The sequence below is a fragment of the Oryx dammah genome, unplaced genomic scaffold (assembly GCF_014754425.2).
Source record: "Oryx dammah isolate SB20612 unplaced genomic scaffold, SCBI_Odam_1.1 HiC_scaffold_25, whole genome shotgun sequence".
Classification (NCBI taxonomy): domain Eukaryota; kingdom Metazoa; phylum Chordata; class Mammalia; order Artiodactyla; family Bovidae; genus Oryx; species Oryx dammah.
The window spans coordinates 45,543,042-45,569,131 of NW_024070209.1; the positions used below are offsets into that span (position 1 = coordinate 45,543,042).

The window sequence follows — 26,090 nt, forward strand, 5'->3', positions numbered from 1 at the left end:
ACTGATGAAACTGACTCAAGAAGATAAATGCTGAATAGACCTTAAAAGAGACTGAAAAATGGACCAAGTATCTAAACAGACATTTCTCCAAAGAAAATATACAAATGGTAACACATGAAAATGTGCTCAATATCACTCATCATTAGAGAAATACAGAAATCACGAACAGATACTACCTCACATGTACTTCAGTTCAGTCGCTCAGTCGTGTCCGACTCTTTGCGACCCCATGAATCGCAGCACGCCAGGCCTCCCTGTCCATGTACTTAGGTGGATATAATTTTTAAAACACAGAGGGTAAATACTGGTGAAGACAGGAGAAAGTAAAACCCTCATACATTGCTAGTGGGAATGTAAAATTGTACAGCTGCTTTTGGAAAAAATTGGCAGTACCTCAAAAAGTTAGTTACCATATGTCCCATAAACAGCTGTAGTACCCAACAGAATTGAAAACATATGTCTGTACAAAAACTTGTGCATGGATGTTTCTAGCGGTGTTACTCCCAACAGTCAAAGGTGGAAACAATCCAAATGTCCATCGACAGGTGAACAGATTAACAAAATGGGTCTCCATACAATGGGTTCTTAATCAGCTGTGAAAAGAATGAAGAACTAAATATGCTGAGACATGGATGAACCTTGAAAGCAGTGGAGAGACAGGAATGATGATCAACCTTTTTAAGATCCATGTTCTAAAGGGGACAAGAAAGAGATCAGTGAGTTGTTTTCTAACAGCTTTTCCAGCAAGTTTGTATGCTGATGGAAACAGTTGCACCTGTCATAATCCCCTCATTCTCCTACCTTCCTGACCAAGGGAGAGGGAATAGAGGAAGAGAGTTTTTCCTAAAAGTAGCAGTCGCTGTAAAGGAAGAGAAGGCAGAATTTAGGTCACAACTGCACACATCTTGGGAGATTTGATGGTGTAAACGTAAGAAAGAAACAAGATAATTTTTAAAATTGATATAGGAATGAGAATTACCACCTGACGTAGGTAAAGGTGGAATTGCGTCAGGCGGACATTTCTGTAAGTGGTGAATGAATTCATTATCTTAATTGTGATGATAGCTTCATCACGGAAGCCCAGGAGGTATATATATATACGTAGGTCAGAACTTACCAGCGCGTACCCTTTAAACGGGTGTAATTTATTGTGTGTAGTTATACCGCGTACACAATAGAGCAGTTAAACGCACACACACAGGAAGGATTACGCTGCAAGACAGCTGCAGACAGTCTCCGATAAATCGTTTTCTGGGGAGATGAATGGAGTATAGGATTTAGAGACTCAAAGTATCCATGGAGGTCCAGTGGTTAAGAGTCTGCATTTCCACTGCAGGGCGCACAGGTTTGATCCCTGGTCAGGGAACTAAGATCCCCGGATCCCTGGGTTGGGAAAGATCCCCTGGAGAAGGGAATGGCAACCCACTCCAGTGTTCTTGCCCGGGCAATCCCATGGACAGAGGAGCCTAGAGGGCTAGAGTCCATGGGGTCGCAAGGCGTTGAACATGTCTTAGCGACTAAATAACTAAAGGATATTAGGGCTAGGACGCCCGCCTGCACACACGTCGCCGGCTCCCGCTCAAGACTCGAGTCTAGACGACGCGGGGAGGGGCTAATGGGGGGAGGACCACCGCTAGACGGTCCCAGTGATGAACCTTCCCGACTTAACAGCTGGGTAGAGGGCAATCGTTTGGTGCCCAACTGCTTTTTCCCTGAAGCCAGAACTCTGGTTGGGTGTCACCCCGAGAGTCTGCATCAATATTGGATCGCAAAGTGGTCAAGGAAAGAGAAGGAAATCTTTGAACACCGCTCTCCGCCGGTTCTAAACCGCAAATGAAAGATGGAGATTTCACACGCGGAATTGGTCGTGGAGCGGACTTCCTCTTTCTGAGTGGAGAACGGAGATCTACAGGGGTGGACGCCGCAAGAGAGGAGACGGGGCCGATCCGCCGCTCTCCGACTCTGCAGAATTTTGAACGGGCCCACTTGCTCCAAGTATTAGTTTCTAGTCGACCCTGTAAAATCTGAGGACCCAGGGCCGGCAGACCAAGAGGAACTACATTTCCCAGCAGGTCATGGGTGCTGGGCGCCGGGCGGTGTTTCCGGCGCGTGTGGAGCAGTCCCTGGCGCCCGGTGTGCAGGCAAACTCATGGATCCCGGCGGCCGGTGGCGAAACCTGCCCAGTGGGCCCAGCCTAAAGCACTTGACCGACCCCTCTTACGGGATCCCGCGGGAGCAGCAAAAGCCAGCGTTGCAGGAGCTGACGCGGGCGCATGTCGAGTCTTTCAACTACGCTGTGCGCGAGGGGCTCAGCCACGCGGTGCAGGTGAGCTTGGCCTCCTCCCAGCCGTTCCTCAATTTTGGGTTCTCCGGCCCCTCTAGCCCCTGCTACAGGCGGGTGGAGCAAAGGGGCCTGGCGGCGCGGCGGATGGGGTGCGGGGTGTGTGAGGCGCTGGAGAAGGAAGAGGGAGAGGTGAGTGAGGCTGGGGGCCTGGAAGAGGGGAGGAGGGATCCAGGAGACGGGGGAGTGGGGCACAGGCCCAGCGCCGGGCTATGTCGAGGAAGGTGCCAGTGAGGCATTAAAGCGAGATTCAGTGGGAAACCTTTGGTCTTCCTTTAGAGATTGGTAACGTCATTAGGTAACATTTACTCCAAACTAAAGTGATTGGTCTAGAGGGTGATGGTAGCAGGCTTCAGGTTAAAATAATGGGGTAGGGTCTCACTTAGTAAGCATCCCGGTGTCTCCGGGCACTGGGCTCTGACAGCGAGGGAGAGGCAGACCTATGTAAGAGATAGTTCTTGCTTGCGATCGTGTTTTGGGTGGAGGTGGTGGAACTGTGGTGGAGAAGGAAATGGCAACCCACGCCAGTATTCTTGCCTGGAGAATCCCAGGGACGGAGGAACCTAGTGGGCTGCAGTCTATGGGGTCGCACAGAGTCGGCACGACTGAAGCGACTTAGCAGCAGCAGCAGGTGGAGCTGTGAAGGCAGTCAGTGCCAGTACTCTGGAGCAATGCTCTTGCCAAGGGGCTATGTAGGGTATTTCGGGGGCACAGAGGAGGGAGGTGCAGCTAACCCAGGCCAGGACCTCATGAGTCCAAGAGAAGAGTGCGTTCCCTCCAGGGGAAGTGCAGGAGCAGAGCTCAGGGGTCTCTACCCTATGCTTTTGTTGGGTAGGGCTTGTTCTGCAGGAGAGGTGGAGAGAATGTTGAAAGCTGCGTCAGTTTCTGATGCTTGCACTCTCTTCTGCAAATAATGGGGGAGCCATTGAGGCTTCTTCGAAGATTAATACTGCTTCACCCGTTTGCAAAAGATGAGATATTTTTGTCTGATGGGAAATAATTTCTATCGTGCCGGGACTCACTGTATCATGTCTATGAGAAAAATTGTAAATCTGCTTATAAGTTAATTGACCCTGGGATTTATTAAAACAATGAAAAAGAGTCCAGCGTTGAGATGATCAAGGAATCTTTCCACTAAAATGGGTTCTCTGGTAGCTCAGATGGTAAAGAACCTGCAATGCAGGAGACCCAGGTTCAGTCCCTGGGTCAGGAAGATCCCCTGGAGGAAGGAATGGCAACCCACTCCAGTATTCTTGAGGAAGAGCTTGACGGGACTACAATCCATGGGGGTCGCAAAGAGTTGGACACTGCTTAGCAACTGAACAACAACATATGCACAAAAAGAGTACAAAGTAAAATGTGGAGCAGAAATAAATTAGGAGTTTGGGATTAACATATACACACTACTGAAGTCAGGTACTTGGTTCAGAGGACAGCTTTGTCCGTAAACAGCTGTATCCCTAGAACCTATTATAGAATCCAACAGTCAGTAGACCAAAAACATCTTCTTAATGCTGTTTTAGGTACTTAGGGTATGAGTAGGCCAGATGTGGTGTTGGCTCTTCTTAGATGTGTCGCATTAGCATGACACAGTGCTTGTAGAACACTTGGGATTTGAAAGAGTCTTTGAGAGAAAGTGCCTTGAAAGTGCAAGCTGTTGACTGTCTCAACTGTATTTCAGGCCGTCCCTCCCTTTGAATTTGCTTTCAAAGATGAGCGGATCTCTCTCACCATTGTGGATGCCGTCATCAGTCCTCCAGCCGTTCCCAAAGGGAGCATCTGCAAAGAGCTCAACGTTTATCCAGCAGAGTGCCGAGGCCGGAGGAGCACCTACCGAGGAAAGCTGACAGTGAGTATGAGTGACAGCATGCGACTCACACACTGTACATTTTTTTTGAATAAGCCCAGTGCCTAATACGGTTTATACCAGAATTTGGCTTCCTCAGTGCTGTTGTCCAAGCAATCCCATCTTTTAAACCCAAAGCATAAAATCATTTAGTTTATGGTCCTCTGCCTTAATCTTTTAAAATACTCATCTATTCTTTTTTTATATACATATTATTTTTCAGTATTCTATTGTGGTTTATCACAGGATATTGAATATAGTTCCCTGTGCTATAGTAGGACCTTGTTGTTTATCCATTCTAAATGTAATAGTTTCCATCTACCAACCCCAAAGTCCCAGTCCATCCCTCTGTCTCCCTCCCCTAGAATACTCATTTATTCCTAAAGATCTAGATAGTACCCCCCTCCCTTTTTTTTTTTTTTTAACTTTTCTCTCTCTCTCATTTTCACTTAGGCTGATATCAGCTGGTCAGTGAATGGAATCTCAAAAGGAGTCATTAAGCAGTTTCTGGGCTACGTTCCCATCATGGTGAAATCCAAGCTTTGCAACTTATACAACCTTCCTCCAAAAGCCCTCATCGAGCACCATGAGGAACCAGAGGTACCTACAGGGGAGCCGTGCCCTGAAAGACCTGGTGACAGTAGAAAGGGCCAGAACTGGGAGTGTGAGCACAGAAAGCTTGTCAGGGAGTTCAGTTTTCTTTCTCTGCTTTAATTTCTAGATAGGTAACAGGGGCCTTGATGTCTTGTCTATGTTCTGTGTAGGCTTCATAACAAGTCTCAGATGAGACAGTATGAAAAAGAACACTCTAGGGGCTTCCCTGGTGGTCCAGTGGTTAAGACTTCATGCTTCCACTTCAAGTGGTGTGGATTCAATCCCTGGTGGGAGAGTTAAGTCCCACATGCTGTGTGGCATCAGCAAAAAAAGGAAAAAAAGGAGGAGCAAATGGCAACCCACTCCAGTATTCTTGCCTGGGAAATCCCATGGCCAGGGGAGCCTGGCCGGCTACAGTCCATGGGGTCACAGAGTTTGACATGTCTTAACGTTTAAACAACAATAAGATGGATTTGTCAGTTTCTATTACGTGAGTACTATAAGAAGCTAAATACTTAAAAGCATTATTTGTGATTAAAAATAAAAAAAGAACTCTCCAGTTAGAGAATATTACTATTTGTGGGGGGTAATTGGTAGGTTTTTCCCTAATTTTCTGAATGATACATATTTAGAGATGTATTTGAATTTTTACAGCTCTCTCAACATTTTAACCCACAAAACGTGTCTAATATGTCTGCTTTACCTACAGTCGAACTCTGTGGATGTATTAAATGCCTCATATACCCTCCCTTCAGCTCGGTTAGGTGGCTTGTGTTGAAGTAATCAAGATGTGCAGACTCTGCCTACAATAGGGAGACTGTATTATGTGGTGGGAAGAGGCCTTTGGTGGCAGATCTGGGTTTGACAGCCAGCTGTTCCACTTTCCCCTTGTGTACCTTTGGGAAGTTTAATCTCCCTGAGGCCCAGTTTTCTCTTTTGAAAATGGCATGTAGTTGTCCCACTTGTGCTGACATAGAGCACCCAGCATGATATACCTGCTCTGTGTGTGTGTGCGTGTGCGTGTGCGTGCACACACACATGGACTCAGTCGTGTCTGACTCTTGCAACCCCATGAACTGTAGCCCACCAGGCTCCTCTGTCCATGGGATTTCCCAGGCAAAAATACTAGATCAGGTTGCCATTTCCTCCTCTAGGGGGTATTCCCAACCCAGGGATCAAACCCACATCGTCTTGTGTCTCCTGCATTGGCAGATGGATTCTTTACCACTGAGCCACCAGGGAAGCCCATGCCAGATTCATGAGAAACCATACTTGTGTGGAAACAAAACTATTACTGTTTTCAACTTTGGAGTAAATTGTTTTTGGTTTTTAATGTCATTGAAGAGTGCAGTCATTTTAGGGATAAGAATGTGGCAGGTTATATCCAACCTGTCTGGTCGAAGGAAGTACCATGATTTCCTTCCATACTTTTCTCCCAAGTCTTTACAGCCTTTTTAATGTGCTCGAGAAGATTTAATTAAGTTGGCAGTTTCCCAGGGACCCACAGGTCCTCTTGCCTAAGGGCACTTCTTGTGCACATCTGGTTAGGAATGAGGGTGATACTTGCCCTTGTTCAGTATCATGTTTGCGGGTAGTTATGTGTCTTTGTTTAAAAATTTTTAATTCATCTCTTTGGCAGGAAATGGGAGGCTATTTTATCATCAATGGCATTGAAAAAGTCATCCGAATGTTGATTATGCCTCGCAGAAATTTCCCCATTGCAATGGTAAGACCAAAGTGGAAAAGCAGAGGGCCTGGCTACACTCAGTATGGTAAGTTGCAGGGATATTTGGAATGTTCTTTCAGAAATATTTAAGCTGTTTTATTAAAAGTAGATGTATCCACATAGAGTCCGATATTTTTCTCTCATATATATAATTTTTGGTTTGTTTTTCTGTTAAGCAATTCTGTGCTATACATTCATAGTGGGACACCTAGTTTCTACTGTGTTCAGTTTTTTTTTTTGAACAGAATCAACTTTTTTTTTTTTAATAATTTTATTTATTTATTTTTTATTGTGCTGGGTCTTCGTTGCTGCACAGGTCTAGTTGCAGCGAGCAGGGGATACTCTCTAGTTGCAGTTCATGGGGTTCTTGTTTCAGTGACTTTGCACAGGCTCTTGGGGTGCCGTGGGCTTCAGTAGTTACCGCATGTGGGCTCAATAGCTGTGGCTCACAGGCTTAGTTACTCTGTGGCATGTGGGATCTTTCCAGATCTCAGGGATCAAACCCATGTCTCATGCACTGGCAGGTGGATTCTTCACCACCATCAGGGAAGCCCCTGAACATGAGTTTTTATGTTATTGCTTACGATACTGAAGCCTGGCTGACTTGGTCAGAGGTGGGTCTAGGCCTCTGAATTCTTCCAGTTCAGGAGGCACGGCATTTGCCTTGGTCTCTGACTGATAGCAACCTGACTTCTGTTTGATCACTCTCCATGACAGGGCCTGGCTTCTCAAGATAGCATTTTGCAGTCTGGAATCCTATAGTTAAACAGTTTATTCTTACAATTGAGCTAAAAATCTGTCTCTAATTATAGCCGTGGATACTATGCTTAATGGTAGTGTTGCTGAGTTTCTGATTATTTGCTCTGTTTGTTTCAATAGGAGTTTCAATGCACTGTGTGAGAGAGGAACATTCTGCTGTCAATATGAACCTTCACTACTTGGAAAATGGCACGGTTATGTTGAACTTTATTTACCGGAAAGAACTGTTTTTCCTTCCTTTGGGATTTGCACTTAAGGTGTGACTTACTGAATATACTTCTTTTGTTAGGAAGCAAATCATTGGAAGTGCAAAATGAATAGGTCGTCCTCATCAGCATTCATGCTATGCTAATATCCACTGTTCCATAACAAGTTACCTCAAAATGCAGTGGTTAAAACATGACTAAATATTTCTCTCTCTATTTCTGTGGTCAGAAATTTGGAAGTAGCTCCTGATTTGGGCAGTTCTGGCCAGGGTCTCAGGAGGTTGCCATGAGATGTTAGTGGGGGCTGCTACTGTGTAGAAGGGTTGCCCAGGGCTGGTGAATCCCCTTCTGAGGTCGATTGAGCTTGGGTGGCAAGTCAGTACAGGCTCTTGGCAGGGGGTCTCAGTTCCTCTTCACAGGCCTTTCCACAGGCTACTTGAGGTACCTGTCTTCCCCAGAGAGTTCACCAGGAGAATGAGGCTGGAGCTGCAGTGCCCGTCACGACCCAGCCTTGAGAGTCACACTTCAGCTTCTCTGCCATACTCCCTTGGTCACACAGGCCAGTCCTGTTCAAGGCAGAGGAGACCAAGGTTGTGGGTACCAAGAGGGAAGGGTCATTGGGACATCTTGGTGTCTCCCATACAAGTGTGACCCTTATTTTGAAGAGCTTGCTTAGACTCAGCAATAGTAGAGGGCTGATTTTTCTTGGGTTTTAAAAAGAAATAACGAACCATTACTAAATGATGGTTAACAATTTTGAAAAAGCAACTGTTTTTTGCATATATGTGGAATTTTAAAAGATGGTAATGATGACCCTATATGCGAGACAGCAAAAGAGACACAGATATAAAAAACAGACTTTTGGGTTCTCTGGGAGATGACGAGGGTGGGATGATTTGAGAGAATAGCATTGAAATATGTATATTACCATATATGAAATAGATAACCAGTCCAAGTTTGATGCATGAAACAGGGCACTCAAAGCCAGTGCACTGGGACAACCCAGAGGGTTGGGATGGGGAGGGAGGCAGGATGGGGGTTTGGGATGGGGGACACATGTATACCCGTGACTGATTCATGTTAATGTATGGCAAAAACCACCACAATATTGTAAATTAATTAACCTTCAATTAAAATAAATTAATTAAAGAATCTTTTTTTCTTTCCTTTCTAGGCACTTGTCAGCTTTTCCGATTATCAGATTTTTCAGGAGCTCATCAAAGGAAAGGAGGATGACTCTTTCTTTAGGAACTCGGTTTCTCAGATGTTAAGGATCGTAATGGAAGAGGGATGTTCCACACAAAAACAGGTCCTTAACTATCTGGGGGAGCGCTTCAGAGTGAAACTCAACCTTCCTGACTGGTACCCAAACGAACAAGCTGCAGAGTTTCTATTCAAGTACGTGAAACTGTTTCTTAGGGTTGGGCAGTGTCTGTGGTTACCAGTAAGGATATACATGGGGCTGGTGAGTCATCTGGAAATCAGAATAGCCCTGGGGGTGGGATTCTGGTGTAGTGAGATAGGGGCTAACTTTGTTCCTGCAGCCATCCTCACCTTTCTCTTCCTGCTAGCTTCCTGTTTTATATTTTACTTTTAAGGTTTTATGTTGAAATAACTTCAGACTTCCAACTCACCAGTTTATTAACATCTTTCTTACTTTCTCTACATATACGTCGTTTTTCTTTGTGCATTATCTAAAAGCTGCAGGCATCATGTCCCTTTATTTCCCCAAGGCTGGGACTCTGTCTTCTGTATCCACTGTGTAATTGTTAAAGGAGCCCTGCTGTAGTCCTCCACTGAGCAATCTGTAGCCACAAGCCACATTCAGGGCCATTTCAACTGAAAAACTGTTTTTTTTTTTTTTTTAATTGCCACTTATGGCCTGTCTCTACAATCCTAGATATTGTGAGCCCGTTCTGTTCTTTTGCTAATGTTGCCAGCAAAAGTGAAAAGCAGTTTTTGGAAAATGACTGAAGACGTCTGGGGTAAATGTGGACTGGGGACCTTGGTTAGTAGGACATCGGATAGTATCAGTAGCTGGATTAAGCTTTCTCTTTCGGCAGCCAGTGTATCTGTATCCACCTGAAATCCAACACTGAGAAGTTCTATGTGCTTTGTCTCATGACCCGGAAGCTCTTTGCTTTAGCCAAAGGAGAGTGCATGGAGGAGAATCCTGACAGTTTAATGAACCAGGAGGTTCTAACTCCTGGTCAACTCTTCCTCATGTTTCTGAAGGTAAGTGCAGGCTGTTTCACCCTGGAGCATCGTTACCTCTTATGGGATGGTGTGGCCATATTCAGCAGTATTGTTTCTTGCATGCTTATAATTTCTAGTTTGAGCATTTTTTTGTAGGGTTGTGTTTTATTTTTCCTTCTATTTTTTGTTTGTTTAGCAGTAAGGGACTTAATCAGAGGTCTTAGCTATGGCAGGTTCAGGACTTTCTTTAGTATCTTTATAGACGCTAAATAAGAACTGTCAAATCTTGGTCGTAACATTAATGATGAAGTGTAAATGGCCAATATACTCACTTATAGTCAGTCCCCATTATTCACAGATTCTGTACTATTAACTTCAACTACTCACTAACATTTATTTTTAACCCAGCAATATCAGTACTTGCGGCACACTCTTGGTCATTTGCAGACATGTACAGAGTGCTGAAAAGTTAGTCTTTTGAGGCACAAGGCCCAGCTCAGTTCTGATGAGCAGTAAACGAGTGTCTCCTCAGTGCCATGTTTTTCACATTTTTCTGCTTTTTCTTGGTGATTTTGCTGTTTAAAATGGCCCCCATGCTCAGTACTGAAGTCCCTTTCCGTGGTGCTAAGCTCAAGAAGGCTGCATTGTGCCTGCCTTATAGAGGAAACACTTGCGTTAGACACACTTTGTACAGGTGTTGAGTTATGATGCTGTTTGCTCTGAGCTCAGTGGCAAAGAATCAACAGTGTAAACTAAGATGTCTGTTCACAAACACAGAAAAGAAGGTCATGTGTTGATCAGTTGACAAAGATGTTGTCAGTAAATGAAAACTCACTGACATCTGACCCTGCATTTCCTCTGGGAGCAGGGGTTCTGTGCAGTGTTCACAGAGACGTTGTAGGACGTGATTACTGTAGATAATGAGAACTCTGGTTATCTGTGTGTGTCTAGGGAGAGCATGTTAACAATAATTTTATAAGAAAGTTGATTGAGTAGCATTTTCTATTTTTAATATTATCCCTAAAAAGAATTTAAGAGATAACATAATGACAGGAAAGATGGAGAGGACTGAAGTAAAAATCTCCAAAGTCATTATCAATAATTAGGGCTTCCCAGGTGATACAGGGGTAAAGAATGTGCCTGCCAATGCAGGAGGTACATGAAGCAGGTTCGATCTCTGGGTTGGGAAGATGCCCTGGAGAAGGAAGTGGCCACGCACTCCACTATTCTTGCCTGGAAAATTCCACGGACTGAGTAAATATGAAATTTGTGGTTAATTAAAACACCTAAAAATTAAACTGTTTTTCTTATTTCAGGAAAAATTGGAAGCTTGGTTAGTGTCTATTAAAATAGCTATAGACAAGAAGTCTCAGAAGACCAATGTGTCCTTAAACAGTGAAAATTTGATGAAGATTTTCAGTCTGGGAATAGACCTTACAAAACCATTTGAATACCTTCTTGCTACTGGGAATCTACGTTCTAAAACAGGTGAAATTAAATAGATGGGCTTCATTTTGTTACAGTTTTTCAAATTATTTGCTTAATGTCAGTTTGTATATTACTTTGAGAGATGTTTTTTTGTTTTGGTTTGGTTTGGTTTTTTGGCCACACCACATGACCCATGGGTTCTTAGTTCCCTGACCAGGGGTCAAATCTGTGCCCTCTGCAGTGGAAGCTCAGAATCTTAACCCCTGGACTGCCAGGGAAGTCCCGGGAGAGGTTCTTTTTGAAAGTGAGCTGCTCACTCATTAAAGACCAATTTCAGGTTGTGAATTTTGACAGGTGTATATTGGGCTGAAGGGCTTTAGACAGGTTGTCTGTATAGCTTAAATCTGATTTTAATGAATGAATGCATTTCCCATGCCTCCTTCTAGAAAACCGGAGACTGCTTAGATTTCTGAGGAAAGGTTAACTAAGTGGTAGTCTGGGAGGGTTTTTAGACATACCCATCCCTAAACCAGTCATATCAGAACAACTGGAAAACTTTACAAAGTGGTTATTGAAGGCCCAGAAATCTTTTTTTTTTTTCTAAAGGAGATGGTACTGATGCAAATTCCTTAAGGGCTAACAAGTGCTTGTGTGTTATACAACTCTCTCTCGGATGAATCCCATTTAATTACTTGCTGTTTTGTTACTCATTTATGTTTCTCCATAGACATCACGAGAAAGAGATGGGGAAACAGTTAAGGCTAATACAGTTTGTGAAATCTGGGGATTTTTACTATATTTTTTCCTTTGTAAGCTCTTCCTCTCACCACAGCTGAATAAGCTTTATGATAACCACTCTGTGATCTCTAGTGTGGGCTTCCCAGGTGGCTCAGTGATAAAGAACCTGCCCGCTGATGCCTGAGTCGGGAAGATCCCCTGAGAAAGAAATGTCAAACCACTCCAGTATTCTTACCTGGGAAATCCCATGGACAGAGAAGCTTGGCAGGCTACTGTCCACAGGGTCCCAAAGAGACACAACTTAGCAACTGAGCATGCACGATCTCAAATGTGTTCTGAAGTTTTATTATCTTTTCAGAGCCTCCAATAAAAAGGGGCTTTTTCTTTTTTTTCAGTTTATTCCATTTTTCAATGATGTCTGTTTTATTAAGGTCTTGGCTTCCTGCAAGATTCTGGACTTTGCGTCGTGGCTGACAAGCTGAACTTCATACGCTATCTCTCCCATTTCCGCTGTGTGCACAGAGGGGCCGATTTTGCTAAAATGCGGACCACCACTGTGCGCAGGCTGCTGCCGGAATCCTGGGGCTTCCTTTGTCCCGTGCACACCCCTGACGGGGAGCCCTGTGGTCTGATGAACCACTTAACCTCCATCTGTGAGGTCGTCACACAGTCTGTGTACACAGCATCTATTCCGGCTCTACTCTGCAGCTTGGGTAGGTGGTTCTTGGCAGGCAGCAGTCTGTCTTGTTTGCTTGTGTGGGTTTTACAGGTGCAAAGCTATTAAGTTGTGCTTCTCTGGGGTTTGAGCAGAGAATTCATATAAGGGTGATGGTGTCATACTGTGCATAACCTGTGCCATTTTGTAAAGCACCTTTACAGAGGGTGTTGACAGCTCATGGATGAGTGTCCTTTACTTAGCTAGAGTAGATTCTTGTTGTATGCGTTACTTCTCTAAGTCACCACTGGCACTGAATTAGCAGACACTGAGTCATTGGTCCTGGGGAAGAAAAGGTTAGGTTCCTGCATACCTCTCATGACAGTATTTTCATCAGCTGCTGGGTCCATAGCCTTGCTTTATGCATGTTTCTGTTTAAAGATGCCTTATTTAATATATATTGTTGATTCATTGATGCTGAGCTTTCAGCTAACTACACTGTAACTATAAGCTCATCTTAACAAGTAGTTTTTTCATAAGGCTCGGCAGAGCCCTGTGCTTAGGGGCCAGCACTTTGGCACTGTGCTTGAAGGCCATTTTAAACAGCAAAAGCACAAAGATGCGAAAAATACGGCACTGAACAGTGCAGCAAGGACCGTTATTTACAGTGTGAGCTGCACCTGCATCCCCTTGTGTGACCTCAGCCAGAAACATGTTTCTGGTGATTGAAAATTTTCACTAGATGTCCTCAAATGATGCGAGAGGAGCCACTAGTATTGATGCTGGGGTTACAGATACATTTTAGCACGTTGGCAAATTTGTTATGTGTGAATAATGAGCAAATGTAATTAGATTTTGGGGGAAAAGTTAATATGTTTACCTGGCTCAGAAACACAAATATAAAAGGTATACAGAAAAAAGCCTCCTTTATACCCCTGCTACTCTGCTCAAAGCCAGAGACCCTAGGCCTGGTGGTCCTTGCTGAAAGACTTAAATGTTTCCTCAAGCAATATAAAAACATTCTGGTCTAGAGACAAGGTGCCTAGATGCCTAGAAAGGTAAAGCTGTTGTTGAATCTGGAGGGAAATTTAAATGTTGGGAAAGCATCCTGATGAGATCATTCCATTTGTTCACTTCACCAGGGATCACTCCAGTTGATGGAACTCCACATCGGCCATACAGTGAGTGCTACCCTGTCCTGCTGGACGGTGTCATGATTGGCTGGGCCGATAAGGAGATTGCCCCTGGCGTTGCCGATTCTCTCCGACATTTTAAGGTGATCTTGAGTCTCTGTGAATTGTTTTGTCCCTCCATCTTAGGTTTTCATGTCTTTTCTAATTGTTGAGGTAGCCCTAGGGTATTATTGAGTGTCAAGGGGTTGGAGGTCAGAAGCTAATTCTGGAATTGCCCATAGGGTCCTTCTGGTGGCAGCATCTTGCCTTACACTGGCCTCATTGGTTAGGGTCAGTGACAGGTATTTGAGCTACATGCTTTTTTTTTTTTTTTTGGTTTGTTTCATTGAGGCCCTAGCCTACTATTCTAACACATTTCTAACTTTTTTTTTTCCCTTTGTAAATACTAGTGGCAAATAGGGGATCTCAAAATATGGCCTTCTATTTTAAGTAATACTGAAGCTAATCAAGGTAGCAGTCATAACCGCTTGCCTTCTGTTTCTTGAAATACTTTTTTAAAAAGTCAAATAGAATAACATTCTTTGACTAACTAATCTTTAGAATTTTCTCTGGGAAAGAGTCTTTGCTGCCTAGATAATGGCCATGAGTTTGGCAGTAAGATGAATTTGTAGTTTATGCTCTATCCTGTTTAGTTGGGTTTTTTTCATTTTTCAGTTTTTTCATTGTTTTACTTTGATGGTTTTACACTGAAAGCATGTTTGAGCCGCATAGAGAGCTCACATATGCCCATTACCCAGATACACCAGTTGTTATGTTTTCCCCCAGGTGCTTTATGCTCTATAAATACTATGTACATTTTACTTCCAAACCATTTGAAGACTATACAGACATGTCCTCCTTTCCATGAAGATTTCAGTGTATATTTTCTAAGAATAAGGATTTTCTCTTTATTAACCACAATGCACTTAAAAAATCTCAGGTTGGTGAAGTCTGCAGCTGATACCCCGATTTTTTTTGTCTGGGACCCAGTCCAGAATCCCCTGTTACATGTGGTTGGCGTGTTTTTTCAATCTCCCTTAATCTGGGACAGTTCCTCAGCCTTTAATGTCTCACTTTTTTGTTTTTAAAGAAAACACTGTGAACACTGTCTCTTGATATATGTAGCTTTCTTATGATGAGACTCAGGATATCATTTCAGGAGGCACTTAATGTAGGCTGGTCTCCTGGCTGCTTAACTGTGATCACTTTAAGATTGTGTTCTTTAGTCCCCACACACAATTCTTTTGCTTGTATACCTTGCCTATGGAGAAAAAAATTGTGAGATTTTCTCCTTAGACATATTAAAAGTATTGTATTCATTCCCTGACAAAGATCATTCTTTAATAATAAAGATGAATAACAAGTCTTCCATTCCTGGAGTAAATCCCACTTGGTTATTATTTTAATACCTAATAAATACAGATACTTTCTCAATTTTATTTAAGATTTAAAAAAAATTCAACATTCACAAATTTCTGCTTGATAAAAAGCATTAGAAAGTTTTCCTTGGTGTTCATTGCTCTGGAGCAGTTTGCACAGCAGTGTGTCCTCTGGTCTTAGGTCTTCTAGAATTCACCTGTGAGGCCATCCGGCTCTAGTGGTCTCTTTGGGGCAGCTCCTTGATAACAGAAGTTGGTCTTGAAGCTTTTTACCTCTGCTGAGGTCTGTTCTCGTCACCTGCATTTTATCCATTTCATCTGGTTTCAGAAATATGCAAAGCAGGCTCATGGTTTTAAAATTTTGTTTCCATGCTTTTCCCCCCTTTGCCTTTTTTTACTCAGTATATTCATACCTTTGGTTTCCCCACAAGGAAAAAGAATACCCGTCCCCTTCTCAATTACATCAAAAGAACTAAAAATGTTTTATTAGTTTGAACCTTTCTGTTCTCTGCTTCTTTAATTTCAGATTTTATCTTTGATTTCTTGTACTTTGTTGTTTTACCTTTGAGGCTAAGAATTAATTCATCTATTTTTATTCTTTCATTTTATTAATAATATATTTAATTGTAAATATATAAGTTCTACTTATATATTATATATTTAAGTATTATATATACTTAAATAAAGTTATACTTACTGCCATCAGTTCTACTGTACAGATTTCTTTTTTTTTTTCACATTTCTGTAATTTTAGTGTTTCTCCTTTCACCCAAGTGTTCATAGATTTTTTGTTTTTTTTAAATGCCAAGTGGAAGAGTTTTTGCATTGAATACATTTTAAAATAACACCAGTAATATTATATTTTAAACATCAGCCAACAGAATTTCATATACTATGTTTACCCACACATTCTTGGTTTACCTTTTGCTCAGTCTCAGTCATTACTAGTTTGCCTGATAGTGAGATTGAGTCCCCAAGAAAGTAGGGCTTTTGCCAGGTCTCAATGTGGGGTGAATAGCCATCTGTGGGGGGCTGAGGCTGGCAGGGTACTACGTGTGTTACCTGCAAACCTTTCAAGATGTTGCTTTTCATGTTAGATCTCCTTCTCCATACCCACCTCCTAGGTGGCAGGGGGACAGACGTCACTTATTCTTCATTGAACTCTCTTTTTATTGAAAACAGGTGTTGAGAGAAAAAAGAATTCCTCCCTGGATGGAGGTGGTCCTGATCCCCATGACAGGAAAACCAAGTCTGTACCCAGGATTGTACCTTTTTACCACTCCTTGTCGACTGGTGAGGCCTGTGCAGAACTTGGAACTAGGCAAAGAAGAACTGATTGGAACTATGGAACAGGTACATAGACCCCTGTGATTATATAATGTGCAGCTTTCAGAGACTCAGTAACTGTTAAAATGTTACAGTTATCATGACAGTCAGGCATTTGAAAGAAAGTCACAACTTATTTTCTTCCTCCTCTGTGATCAGCATGAAGCAGTTTTCATGCTCATCAAACCTGAGAGGGTTGGTGGTCACCTTAGCTGCCTTTCCCATCCCACTCAGCTCCCCAAGTTTCTTTGCACCTGGCTCTGCCTTGGGTGGTGAGACTGGAACATTCTGCTAAAATCACTCACAATCTTTGCTTACATCTCTGTAGTTGCAAAACTGTAGGCTTTGTGCTACTTATAAAAAATTTTTCCTCCTTCCTATCCCCCTTCATAGCTGGACCAGGGTAGATTTAGAATGAAATGTTTAAGATGTGTTATTTCTTACCGTGCATCCCTTCAGTGTTCGTGATACTGGGTGGGTGGGAAGGTTTTCTTAAACTCTGATCAATAGTAAGAGCTAACACGTGTTAGCAGTCACAGTTACTTCCTGGTCCTTCCTCTTTCCAGATCTTCGTGAATGTTGCCATCTTTGAGGATGAGGTTTTGGCCGGGGTCACCACGCACCAGGAGCTCTTCCCTCACAGCATGCTGAGTGTGATCGCCAACTTCATCCCTTTCTCAGATCACAACCAGAGTCCGAGAAACATGTACCAGTGCCAGATGGGTAAGACGGAGCAGAGTGGTGGTGGCCACAAAAGAAACCGACTGCAGTTTTTAACTCTGACATTACTTCAAACTCAGAGAAAAGCTCAAAGTTATAAGAATAGTACAAAGAGCTTCCATAGACCCTTTACCTAGATTTTGCCTCATTTGCACTATTTCCTATTGGAAAGTGAGCTGCTCCTTTACCCCCTGAACATCCTGCTATGTATTTCCTAACAACAGGGCGGTCTACTTACATAACCAAGGACAATTACTAAAGTCGGGAAATTTAACAATAATATATTATTTTGTAGCATAATAAAGTTTGTGGAAATTTTTCCCTGGGTAGCACCTAGTCTTAAGACCATATGTTGTATTCAGTTCTCTTGTCTCTTTAGTTCTTTAAGTTAGATCTTTAGCCTTAAATGTCTGTCTTACCTTATTTTTAAGGAAAAGATAAATATATTTTGTAGAATGTCCATCAGTTTGGTTTTGCCTAAGGTCCTGTGATTAGATTTGTTAAGAGTACAAGCCATTTGGTCACCCGTCATTATCATCTCTAGTGTTTTCTTTCCTTTGTGCCTGGTGATTCAAGTTTTCATGGAGTGTCATTTCAGCCTGGAATTTTCAGCCTGAACAACTTCTCTTTAACATTTTTTTATAGCCGCAGGTTGCTGGCTGCAAATTCTCTTAGTTTTCATTTATCTGAGGATGTCTTTATTTCACCTTCACTTGCAGAAACTAGATATATAATTCCGATTTGACAGGACTTTTGGGTTCCCCCCTCCCCCAGCACTTAAAAGATGTTGTTATGCTCTGTTTTTTATCTTTGTCAATTCAATTAGAAGTCAGTGGTTTTGTGTATTATTGTTTGCTTGGTTATAGTGTTATTTTTCTTCTGTCCTTAAGATTTTCCCATTATTTTTGGTATGTAAATGATTGACTGTGATACACCTAAATTTGTTGCTGTTTGTATTTATCTTGCTTGAAGTTCACTGATATTGCTAAACCTGTTTTAAAAAATTAAGTCAAATCTATAAGATATTCTGTCATTATTTCTAGAAATAATGAGACTGTTCTGTCTCATGTCCTGAGATGTCTGTTATGCATTATATATGTTAAGCCTTTTAACACATTATTGACTGGAGGACTTTTGCAGAAACTAAGGCGTGTGGCCGATGATTTGTTGTGTAAGTTAATGTTGAAATGTCTCTGGTAAATAACATTTGGGTAACAAAAGACATACTAATACATCTCCAGTCAATAAGTTGTTAATATTGTCCCATAAGCCATTGAATTTCTGTTCTCTTTTCCATCTTTTTTTTTTTCGTTCTTCTTCAGATTGGGTCATTTTATTGATCTGTCATATTCACTGACTTTTCTGTCGTTGCTGAATTTTTCTTTCAGATACTTAATTTTTTAGCCTAGAGCTTCCATTTGTTTCATTTTTATAGTACCTGTTTTATCTGAGATTCTGATCTCCATTCATTGTGGACGTATTTTCCCATTACATTTTGAACACAGTTGTAACAGGTATTTTAAAGTCATTACCTCCCAATTCCAACGTATGGATCGTCTCAGGATCAATCTCCACTGATTGCATCTTTCTTGAGTCTAGGTCATGTTTTCCTGTTTCTCTGTAGATCTAGTAATACTGGATTGTATTGTAGTTGGAAAATATGTGGTAAAGACTGAAATTCTATGGTGGTCCAGTGGTTAGGACCCAGTACTTTCACTTCTGGGGCCCAGGTTCAATCCCTAGTTGAACTAAGACCCTGCAAGCCATGTAGTCAAAGGAAAAAAAAAAGTGGATTCTATTCTGTTCCTCTGGAGAGGGCTGGTTTTCAGGTTTCTGGAAGCAAGCTTCCAGTGGTTGAAATTTGCTCTTTAGCCTTAGCGGGACTGCTTATGTCTGTCCCACCCCGCATAGTTCTAGAGTCCACCAAAGATTTGGACTGCTGTTCTGACTGGGCCATCAGACAAAACATAAAAAACAAAACATTCAAAACTGAAAGAACTGGAAATTCACTCAGTGCAGTTCCTTTTGTCCAAGTGTTAACCCCTCTCTAGTTTGTAACTTCCTGTGGTTACATTCCAGTGCTTTCAGCTAGTATGTGTATGTATATAATCTGCTTTTGTTTTTCTTCTGGATCCTTTACTTACACATGTTGAGAGTGATATTGTAGGAGTGGCCCCTCTTACTGGAAGCTGCAAATCTCCTTTTCTGTTTTTTAGAAGTTCCTCTATGTATATATTTATCTATTTTAGTTTTTAAAATCATTTTGTTTTGAATTGATTATCTATACTGTAAGGAAGTACAAAAAAGAAACTTAATCTATCCCATACCTGACTACCCACAGTTAACAATACTGACATTTTGTTCTGTGTGTGTGTGTGGGTAGGTGGATGTCTGTGTAAGAAAGTAATCTAATTAGATAACAGTTACTATCACTCCTTTCCCACCAGTAATAGTAATATCCTGTAATTTTGTATGTATCCTTTAAATCCTCTTTTTATGCTTTTTTTACATTGCACATTTCCATAAACTAGGTCTAGAACTGTTTGGATTGTATGGCAAATCTACACGAATATATCCTAGTAAATGTCATTCCCTACTTTTTCTCACTCAGCATTGTTTTCATGGTTGGGTCATGTTCATACACATTTGTCTACTTCATTTTCACACCAGGTATTAGTCTGTAGTAAACATAACCAGCATGACTTACTTATTTATTCATTCCCTTATGATGAATATTTGGTTTCCAATTTTATATATAAGTTATCTTTAACATCAAGGGGAAAAAACAAAATGTTAATTTTTTTTTCCCTTTGTAGGTAAGCAGACCATGGGCTTTCCACTTCTCACTTTTCAAGATCGATCAGATAATAAACTGTATCGTCTTCAGACTCCACAGAGCCCCTTAGTAAGACCGTACATGTATGATTACTATGACATGGATAACTATCCAATTGGGACAAATGCCATTGTGGCTGTTATCTCTTACACTGGCTATGATATGGAAGATGCCATGGTAAGTGCTGCCAAGAGATGTACTTCCACCCTTTCTCATTTTTAACTTTTCTGTTTACCAGCAGATCACTGAAGGAGTATTCCTTATGTGCCCAAGTACCTAATATTTGGTGTATGAATGTTCTATTAATTAATTCTTGGTCTAAGTTATAAGTGACAAGGAGACTTCCCTGGTGGTTCATTGGTTAAGACTCTGTCCTCCCAGTGTTGGGGGCACAAGTTCCATCCCTGGTTGGGGACCTAAGATCCCATATGCTGCTCATCTAGGCCTCCCACCCCGCAAAAAAGTGACAAGCTTTGAGGGCTATCACTAGATATTTCATATGCATATAGCCTGCATATTTGAGTGTACAATACAAGCAGATGTCAAATGAATGTAAAGTAGTCTTAGAAATATCTACTTTTTATGTTTATGCATGATTGGGTTCTAAGCCATCTATATGTGTCTGGATTTTAATAGTTAGCACAGGTGATTTGGGAGATGTGGAGTTTTAAAATCAAATGCCAATTATCCTAAACCAGTTATAATGCTAACCAGCTTTATTTTGTTTTTTGGGTTTTTTTTTTTAATTCTTATTTTTACTTTATTTTACTTTATAATACTGTATTGGTTTTGCCATACATTGACATGAATCCACCACGGGTGTACATGAGTTCCCAATCCTGAACCCACCACCCAGCCCATATCATCTCTCTGGATCATCCCCGTGCACCAGCCCCAAGCATCCTATATCCTGTATCAAACATAGACTGGTGATTCGTTTCTTACATGATAGTATACGTGTTTCAATGCCATTCTCCCAAATCATCCCACCCTCTTCCTCTCCCTCAGAGTCTAAAAGTCCGTTCTATACATCTGTGTCTCTTTTGGTCTCGCATATAGGGTTATCATTACCATCTTTCTAAATTCCATATATATGTGTTAGTATACTGTATTGGTGTTTTTCTTTCTGGCTTACTTCACTCTGTATAATCGGCTCCAGTTTCATCCACCTCATTAGAACTGATTCAAATGTATTCTTTTTAATGGCTGAGTAATACTCCATTGTGTATATGTACCACAGCTTTCTTATCCCTTCATTTGCTGATGGACATCCAGGTTGTTTACATGTCCTGGCTATTATAAACAGTGCTGCGATGAACATTGGGGTACACATGTCTCTTTCAATTCTGGTTTCCTCAGTGTGTATGCCCAGCAGTGGGATTGCTGAACCAGCTTTATTTTGAAAACCCTCATTTGGCCTCAGTCTGTTAAATTAATGATCCTCTGACTTCACAGATTGTGAATAAGGCCTCTTGGGAACGAGGCTTTGCCCATGGGAGTGTTTACAAGTCTGAATTCATAGATCTGTCTGAAAAAATTAAACAAGGAGATGATAGTCTGGTCTTTGGAGTCAAAGCTGGAGACCCACGGGTTATGCAGAAGTTGGATGATGATGGATTGCCATTTATTGGAGCACAACTGAAGTATGGAGATCCATATTACAGCTACCTAAACCTCAACACCGGGGAAGGCTTTGTGATGTACTATAAGTAAGTTTGCATACCTGGGGCTATTTCTTGTGGACTATTTCTCAGTGAAATCTCTGGAAGTCAGTGAATGTTATTTTTCAACAGGAGAATTTTTGGAGTAATACAAAGGGTAGCTTAGTTATTAACTGAATGGACAGATAAAGTTGTGTGGTCTGTTGTATTGCCTTTGTTTTCCTACTTTTCTTGTCAGTCTGTTACATCTGATGAGTTATCTGTGATTTGTTTTACAACTGTTATTATTCAAACTTGATCATCTCTCTCAGACGTGTTAATAATGTGTCTTAGCTAAAAAGTTGAATTCATTATCCCTGTTACTAAAACTGGATTTTTTAGGTCTTAGCTGCCTTTCTTGCTACTGTTTTTCCAATCAGTTCTGTAGTGAATGTAATCAATAGCCCTGTCCATAAGTATTTTTAGGGATACCAGCTCTATTTGTAGTGAAGAATAGAGGTAAGAATAATTTTTGCAAATATCCATTATGAAGCACTAAATATTAATATATCAATAAAATTATCTCTAGACATTTATTTATTAAACAACAGAAATTTATTTTTTCACAGTTGTGGAGGGTCAGAGCCCCAGATCAAGGTGAAGGCAGGTTTGGTTTCCCGAGGCCTCTTGGCTTGCAGGTGGCCACCTTCTCCTTGTCGCACATGGTATTTTTTCCTGTGCTCGTGTGCCTCTCTTGTCTCTCCTTATATCCAAATTTCCTCTTCTTATGGTGACACCAGTTATTAGATTGCATTCAGGAGGGACCAGCCTAATGGTCTTATTATTAACTTCTATTACCTTTTTAAAGCCCCAGTGTCCAAATACAGCCACACTCTAAGGCACGTTCTATTCATTTTAACAAATATTTTGACATTCTGTCCGGTTTACTTTTTCCTAGGAGTAAAGAAAACTGTATTGTGGATAACATCAAAGTGTGCAGTAATGATACCGGAAATGGCAAGTTCAAATGTGTGTGCATCACCATGCGAGTCCCCCGGAACCCAACAATTGGGGATAAGTTCGCCAGTCGTCATGGGCAGAAGGGCATCTTGAGCAGGCTATGGCCAGTGGAGGACATGCCATTCACCGAGAGTGGGATGGTCCCTGACATTCTGTTCAACCCCCATGGTTTTCCATCCCGCATGACCATAGGCATGCTGATCGAGAGCATGGCCGGCAAGTCTGCAGCTCTGCATGGGCTCTGCCACGATGCGACCCCCTTCATCTTCTCAGAGGAGAACTCGGCCCTGGAATATTTTGGCGAGATGCTGAAGGCCGCTGGCTACAACTACTATGGCACGGAGAGGTTGTACAGTGGCATTAGTGGGTTGGAGCTAGAAGCAGACATCTTCATAGGCGTGGTATACTACCAGCGTCTACGCCACATGGTCTCCGACAAATTCCAAGTGAGGACCACAGGAGCCCGAGACAAAGTCACTAACCAGCCTATAGGGGGGAGAAACGTCCAGGGTGGAATCCGTTTTGGGGAGATGGAGCGGGATGCCCTTTTAGCTCACGGTACATCTTTTCTCCTCCACGACCGCCTCTTCAACTGCTCAGATCGGTCAGTGGCCCACGTGTGTGTGAAGTGTGGCAGTCTGCTCTCCCCGCTGTTGGAGAAGCCGCCCCCATCGTGGTCCGCCCTGCGCAACAGGAAGTACAACTGTGCCCTGTGTAACCGCAGTGACACCATTGACACCATCTCCGTGCCTTATGTCTTTCGGTATTTTATAGCTGAACTGGCAGCTATGAACATCAAAGTGAAGCTGGACATCGTTTAACCTGACGCACATCTTTTGGGTCAAGACTGCTATCAGATTAAAACAAGAGGTTGTTTTGGTGAGGCTATTAATAGTTATTACTCTGGAGTTTTTCATAGTTGTCAGAGCTCTCAACCAAGACCTGGCAACTCAGAAGGCAGACTTTCTCAGTTGCTTTAGTATAACTACTGAAAGTGACTTTCAGTATATTTGTTCTTTAAAAATCATACATTGACAAATAAAAGGATATTCAGGGAAAAGTCTGTCTAACCCCAGGTTCTCTGCATCCTGCTTTCAGCAGGCAGTGACTGTCAAACATTTATCTGTCCATGTGGAGCAGAGCAGCTCAATATAAACACAGTGTAAGCATATACGTAATTTTATATTTTCTTACATTAAAAAATGTAGAAATTTTTAACAGCTTTATTGAAGTGTATGTTTACACAAAAAGTGCACATATTTAATGTATATAATTAGGTGGGTTTGAACATATGCACCACAGTCATGGTGATAAACATCACCTCCAAGTTTCCTTGTGCCCCTTTGGGTTGTTTCTTGGTGTTTTTATGGTAAGAACACTGAACTTGACATCTATGCTATGGACTATGGATAGAACACAAATTAATATATTGCTCCATAAGAAGTTATTCAAAAGATTGATGTGTGTCTCCAGAAACTGGGTCTTTGTATAACAAAAAAACAATGTCTTTATTGAAAGTGAAAGTTGCTCAGTCATGTCCGACTCTGTGATCCCATGGACTATACAGTCCATGGAATTCTCCAGGCCAGAATACTGGAGTGGGTAACCTTTCCCTTCGCCAGGGAATCTTCCCAACCCAGGGATTGAACCCAGGTCTCCAGCACTGCAGGCGGATTCTTTACCAACTGAATTATCAGGGAAGCCAATCTTTACTGAAGAAGTGATAAAACTGAATCTGTATATAACATGTCTATGAGTGAATGGTTGCTAAAACCCATAGAAAGATATAACTCAAAACTGAATTTTATACTTACGTGACTATAACAAAAATGAATCTAAAAGAGCTATATTCAACATGGAATGATATGAAATATATTAATATCTATGAATGGACAGTTTGTATAAAACAATTTACTCAGAGGAAATAATCTGAATACAAGAATGATTGGTATCTTTGAGAATAAACTACTATAGAGTGGGAACAACTATACACACCCAACTCAGCTATATGCTATGTATCTATAATAGGAAAACAGAATATAGAAGAAAATATTTCAACATAAGAGAAATTTCTATATACATAATTGAATATATCTTTTATATCTCCATGAATGAAGAGTTTGTGAATCTAAATGAGTGTATCTACTAAAAGGAAGGATTTATACACAAAAGTGAGTGATAGAAAATATGTCTAAATGGCACGTTGGTAGAAAAAAGAGGTGTCAGGAATTCCCTAGTGGTTCGTGTGTTAGAACCCCATGCTTTCACTGCAAGAAGCCTGGCTTCAATCCCTGGTCAGGGAACTAAGGTCCCACAAAAAGTGCAGCCAAAAAGAAGGGGGGGAAAAAAGGTGTCTACTGAAAGGAAACATCTATATAACACATACTATGAATTTGGAATAAAATGTGGCTAAAATGGAAACTAATATATCTACTCAAGAGTATAGCTGAATGATTGCTTATCTCTGAATTGAATGTTGGTGTAATGACGTGTATCTAATCAGAATGAGTGATGTGTTTGTATCTATGAATGAAGTGTTTGTGAACACAAGTGATGTATATGGAGTATTAGAATACAAGTAACTGTCCCTATTAATAGGATTTAGAAACAAGACTGAAAGGTTTCTTCCCTATGAATGGGTTGCTGGGTGTCTGCGGAAATGAGCTGCCACGTTGAATGATGTTTTATGTCTCTATGAATGGAGTGTTGGTGAACCCAAATGATTATATCCACTCAGATAAGAAGGTATATACAAGATCTATGTGTATGTGAGACACTCATGGGTAAATATATATATAAATATATAATCTCAATGAACAAGCAAAAAATTACTTAAAAATACATTCAAAAGATTTAATTATATGTTATGCAACTTGCAGGAAAATATCTTCAGTGAGAGGATAGGGCTAAACATAAAACTGAGTAAGTAACATATCCATGAATGGAGTGTTAAATAATGAAAGAATTTGAGTATCTCAAAGAAGTAAATACCCAATTGAATGGCAGATTTTGGTTCCTGGTGATACCCATCCCTGGGTGCTGCTAGAAGCCAGACCTCCGGATCTAGCCCACTTGGAGACAAATCCACGGGATAGGTTCAGCCTTCGATCCGTTGGGCAGTCAAAATACTTTCACCTAAGTTCCTCATGAGAAGCCACTTTTGATTCCATCTGTCTTGTTATACAAGAGGCTGTATCACAGGGCAGTGCCACAGCCCCACCTGCCTGGGCAAGTGCAAGACATCCAGCCTTAGACTTCTCACCCTCACCCAGATTTGTTAGGGGTCCTGCATCACTCTTTTTATCAAGCTGTGCAGCATGTGGATCTTAGTTCCCCGACCTGGGATGGGATCCATGCCCCCTGCACTGGGAACCAAGTTTTAGCCACTGGATCACCAGGGAAGTCCCTACCTCTTGCCACTCTTGGCACATCTTCAGGTTATATAGTGTTGCTGTAACAATCCTGCCAACTCTGTCCACCCAACTGTGCCCTTGAAACACGGACCTGC

The 26,090-nt window shown here is 41.6% G+C and overlaps 1 protein-coding gene across 1 annotated transcript; it reads left to right on the top strand.

Moving 5' to 3' along the window:
* The first annotated feature begins 1,938 nt into the window (after nucleotides 1-1,938).
* POLR1B (RNA polymerase I subunit B) lies at nucleotides 1,939-23,914 on the top strand. The gene is made up of 15 exons (XM_040224220.1): nucleotides 1,939-2,326; nucleotides 4,023-4,190; nucleotides 4,641-4,787; nucleotides 6,421-6,553; nucleotides 7,387-7,523; nucleotides 8,647-8,870; nucleotides 9,536-9,707; nucleotides 10,985-11,156; nucleotides 12,266-12,547; nucleotides 13,632-13,765; nucleotides 16,223-16,393; nucleotides 16,933-17,089; nucleotides 19,903-20,099; nucleotides 21,378-21,631; nucleotides 22,521-23,914. The coding sequence occupies exons 1-15, from the start codon at nucleotides 2,150-2,152 to the stop codon at nucleotides 23,401-23,403; spliced, it is 3,408 nt and encodes a 1,135-aa protein (XP_040080154.1). The 5' UTR covers nucleotides 1,939-2,149; the 3' UTR covers nucleotides 23,404-23,914.
* The last annotated feature ends 2,176 nt before the right edge of the window (nucleotides 23,915-26,090 follow it).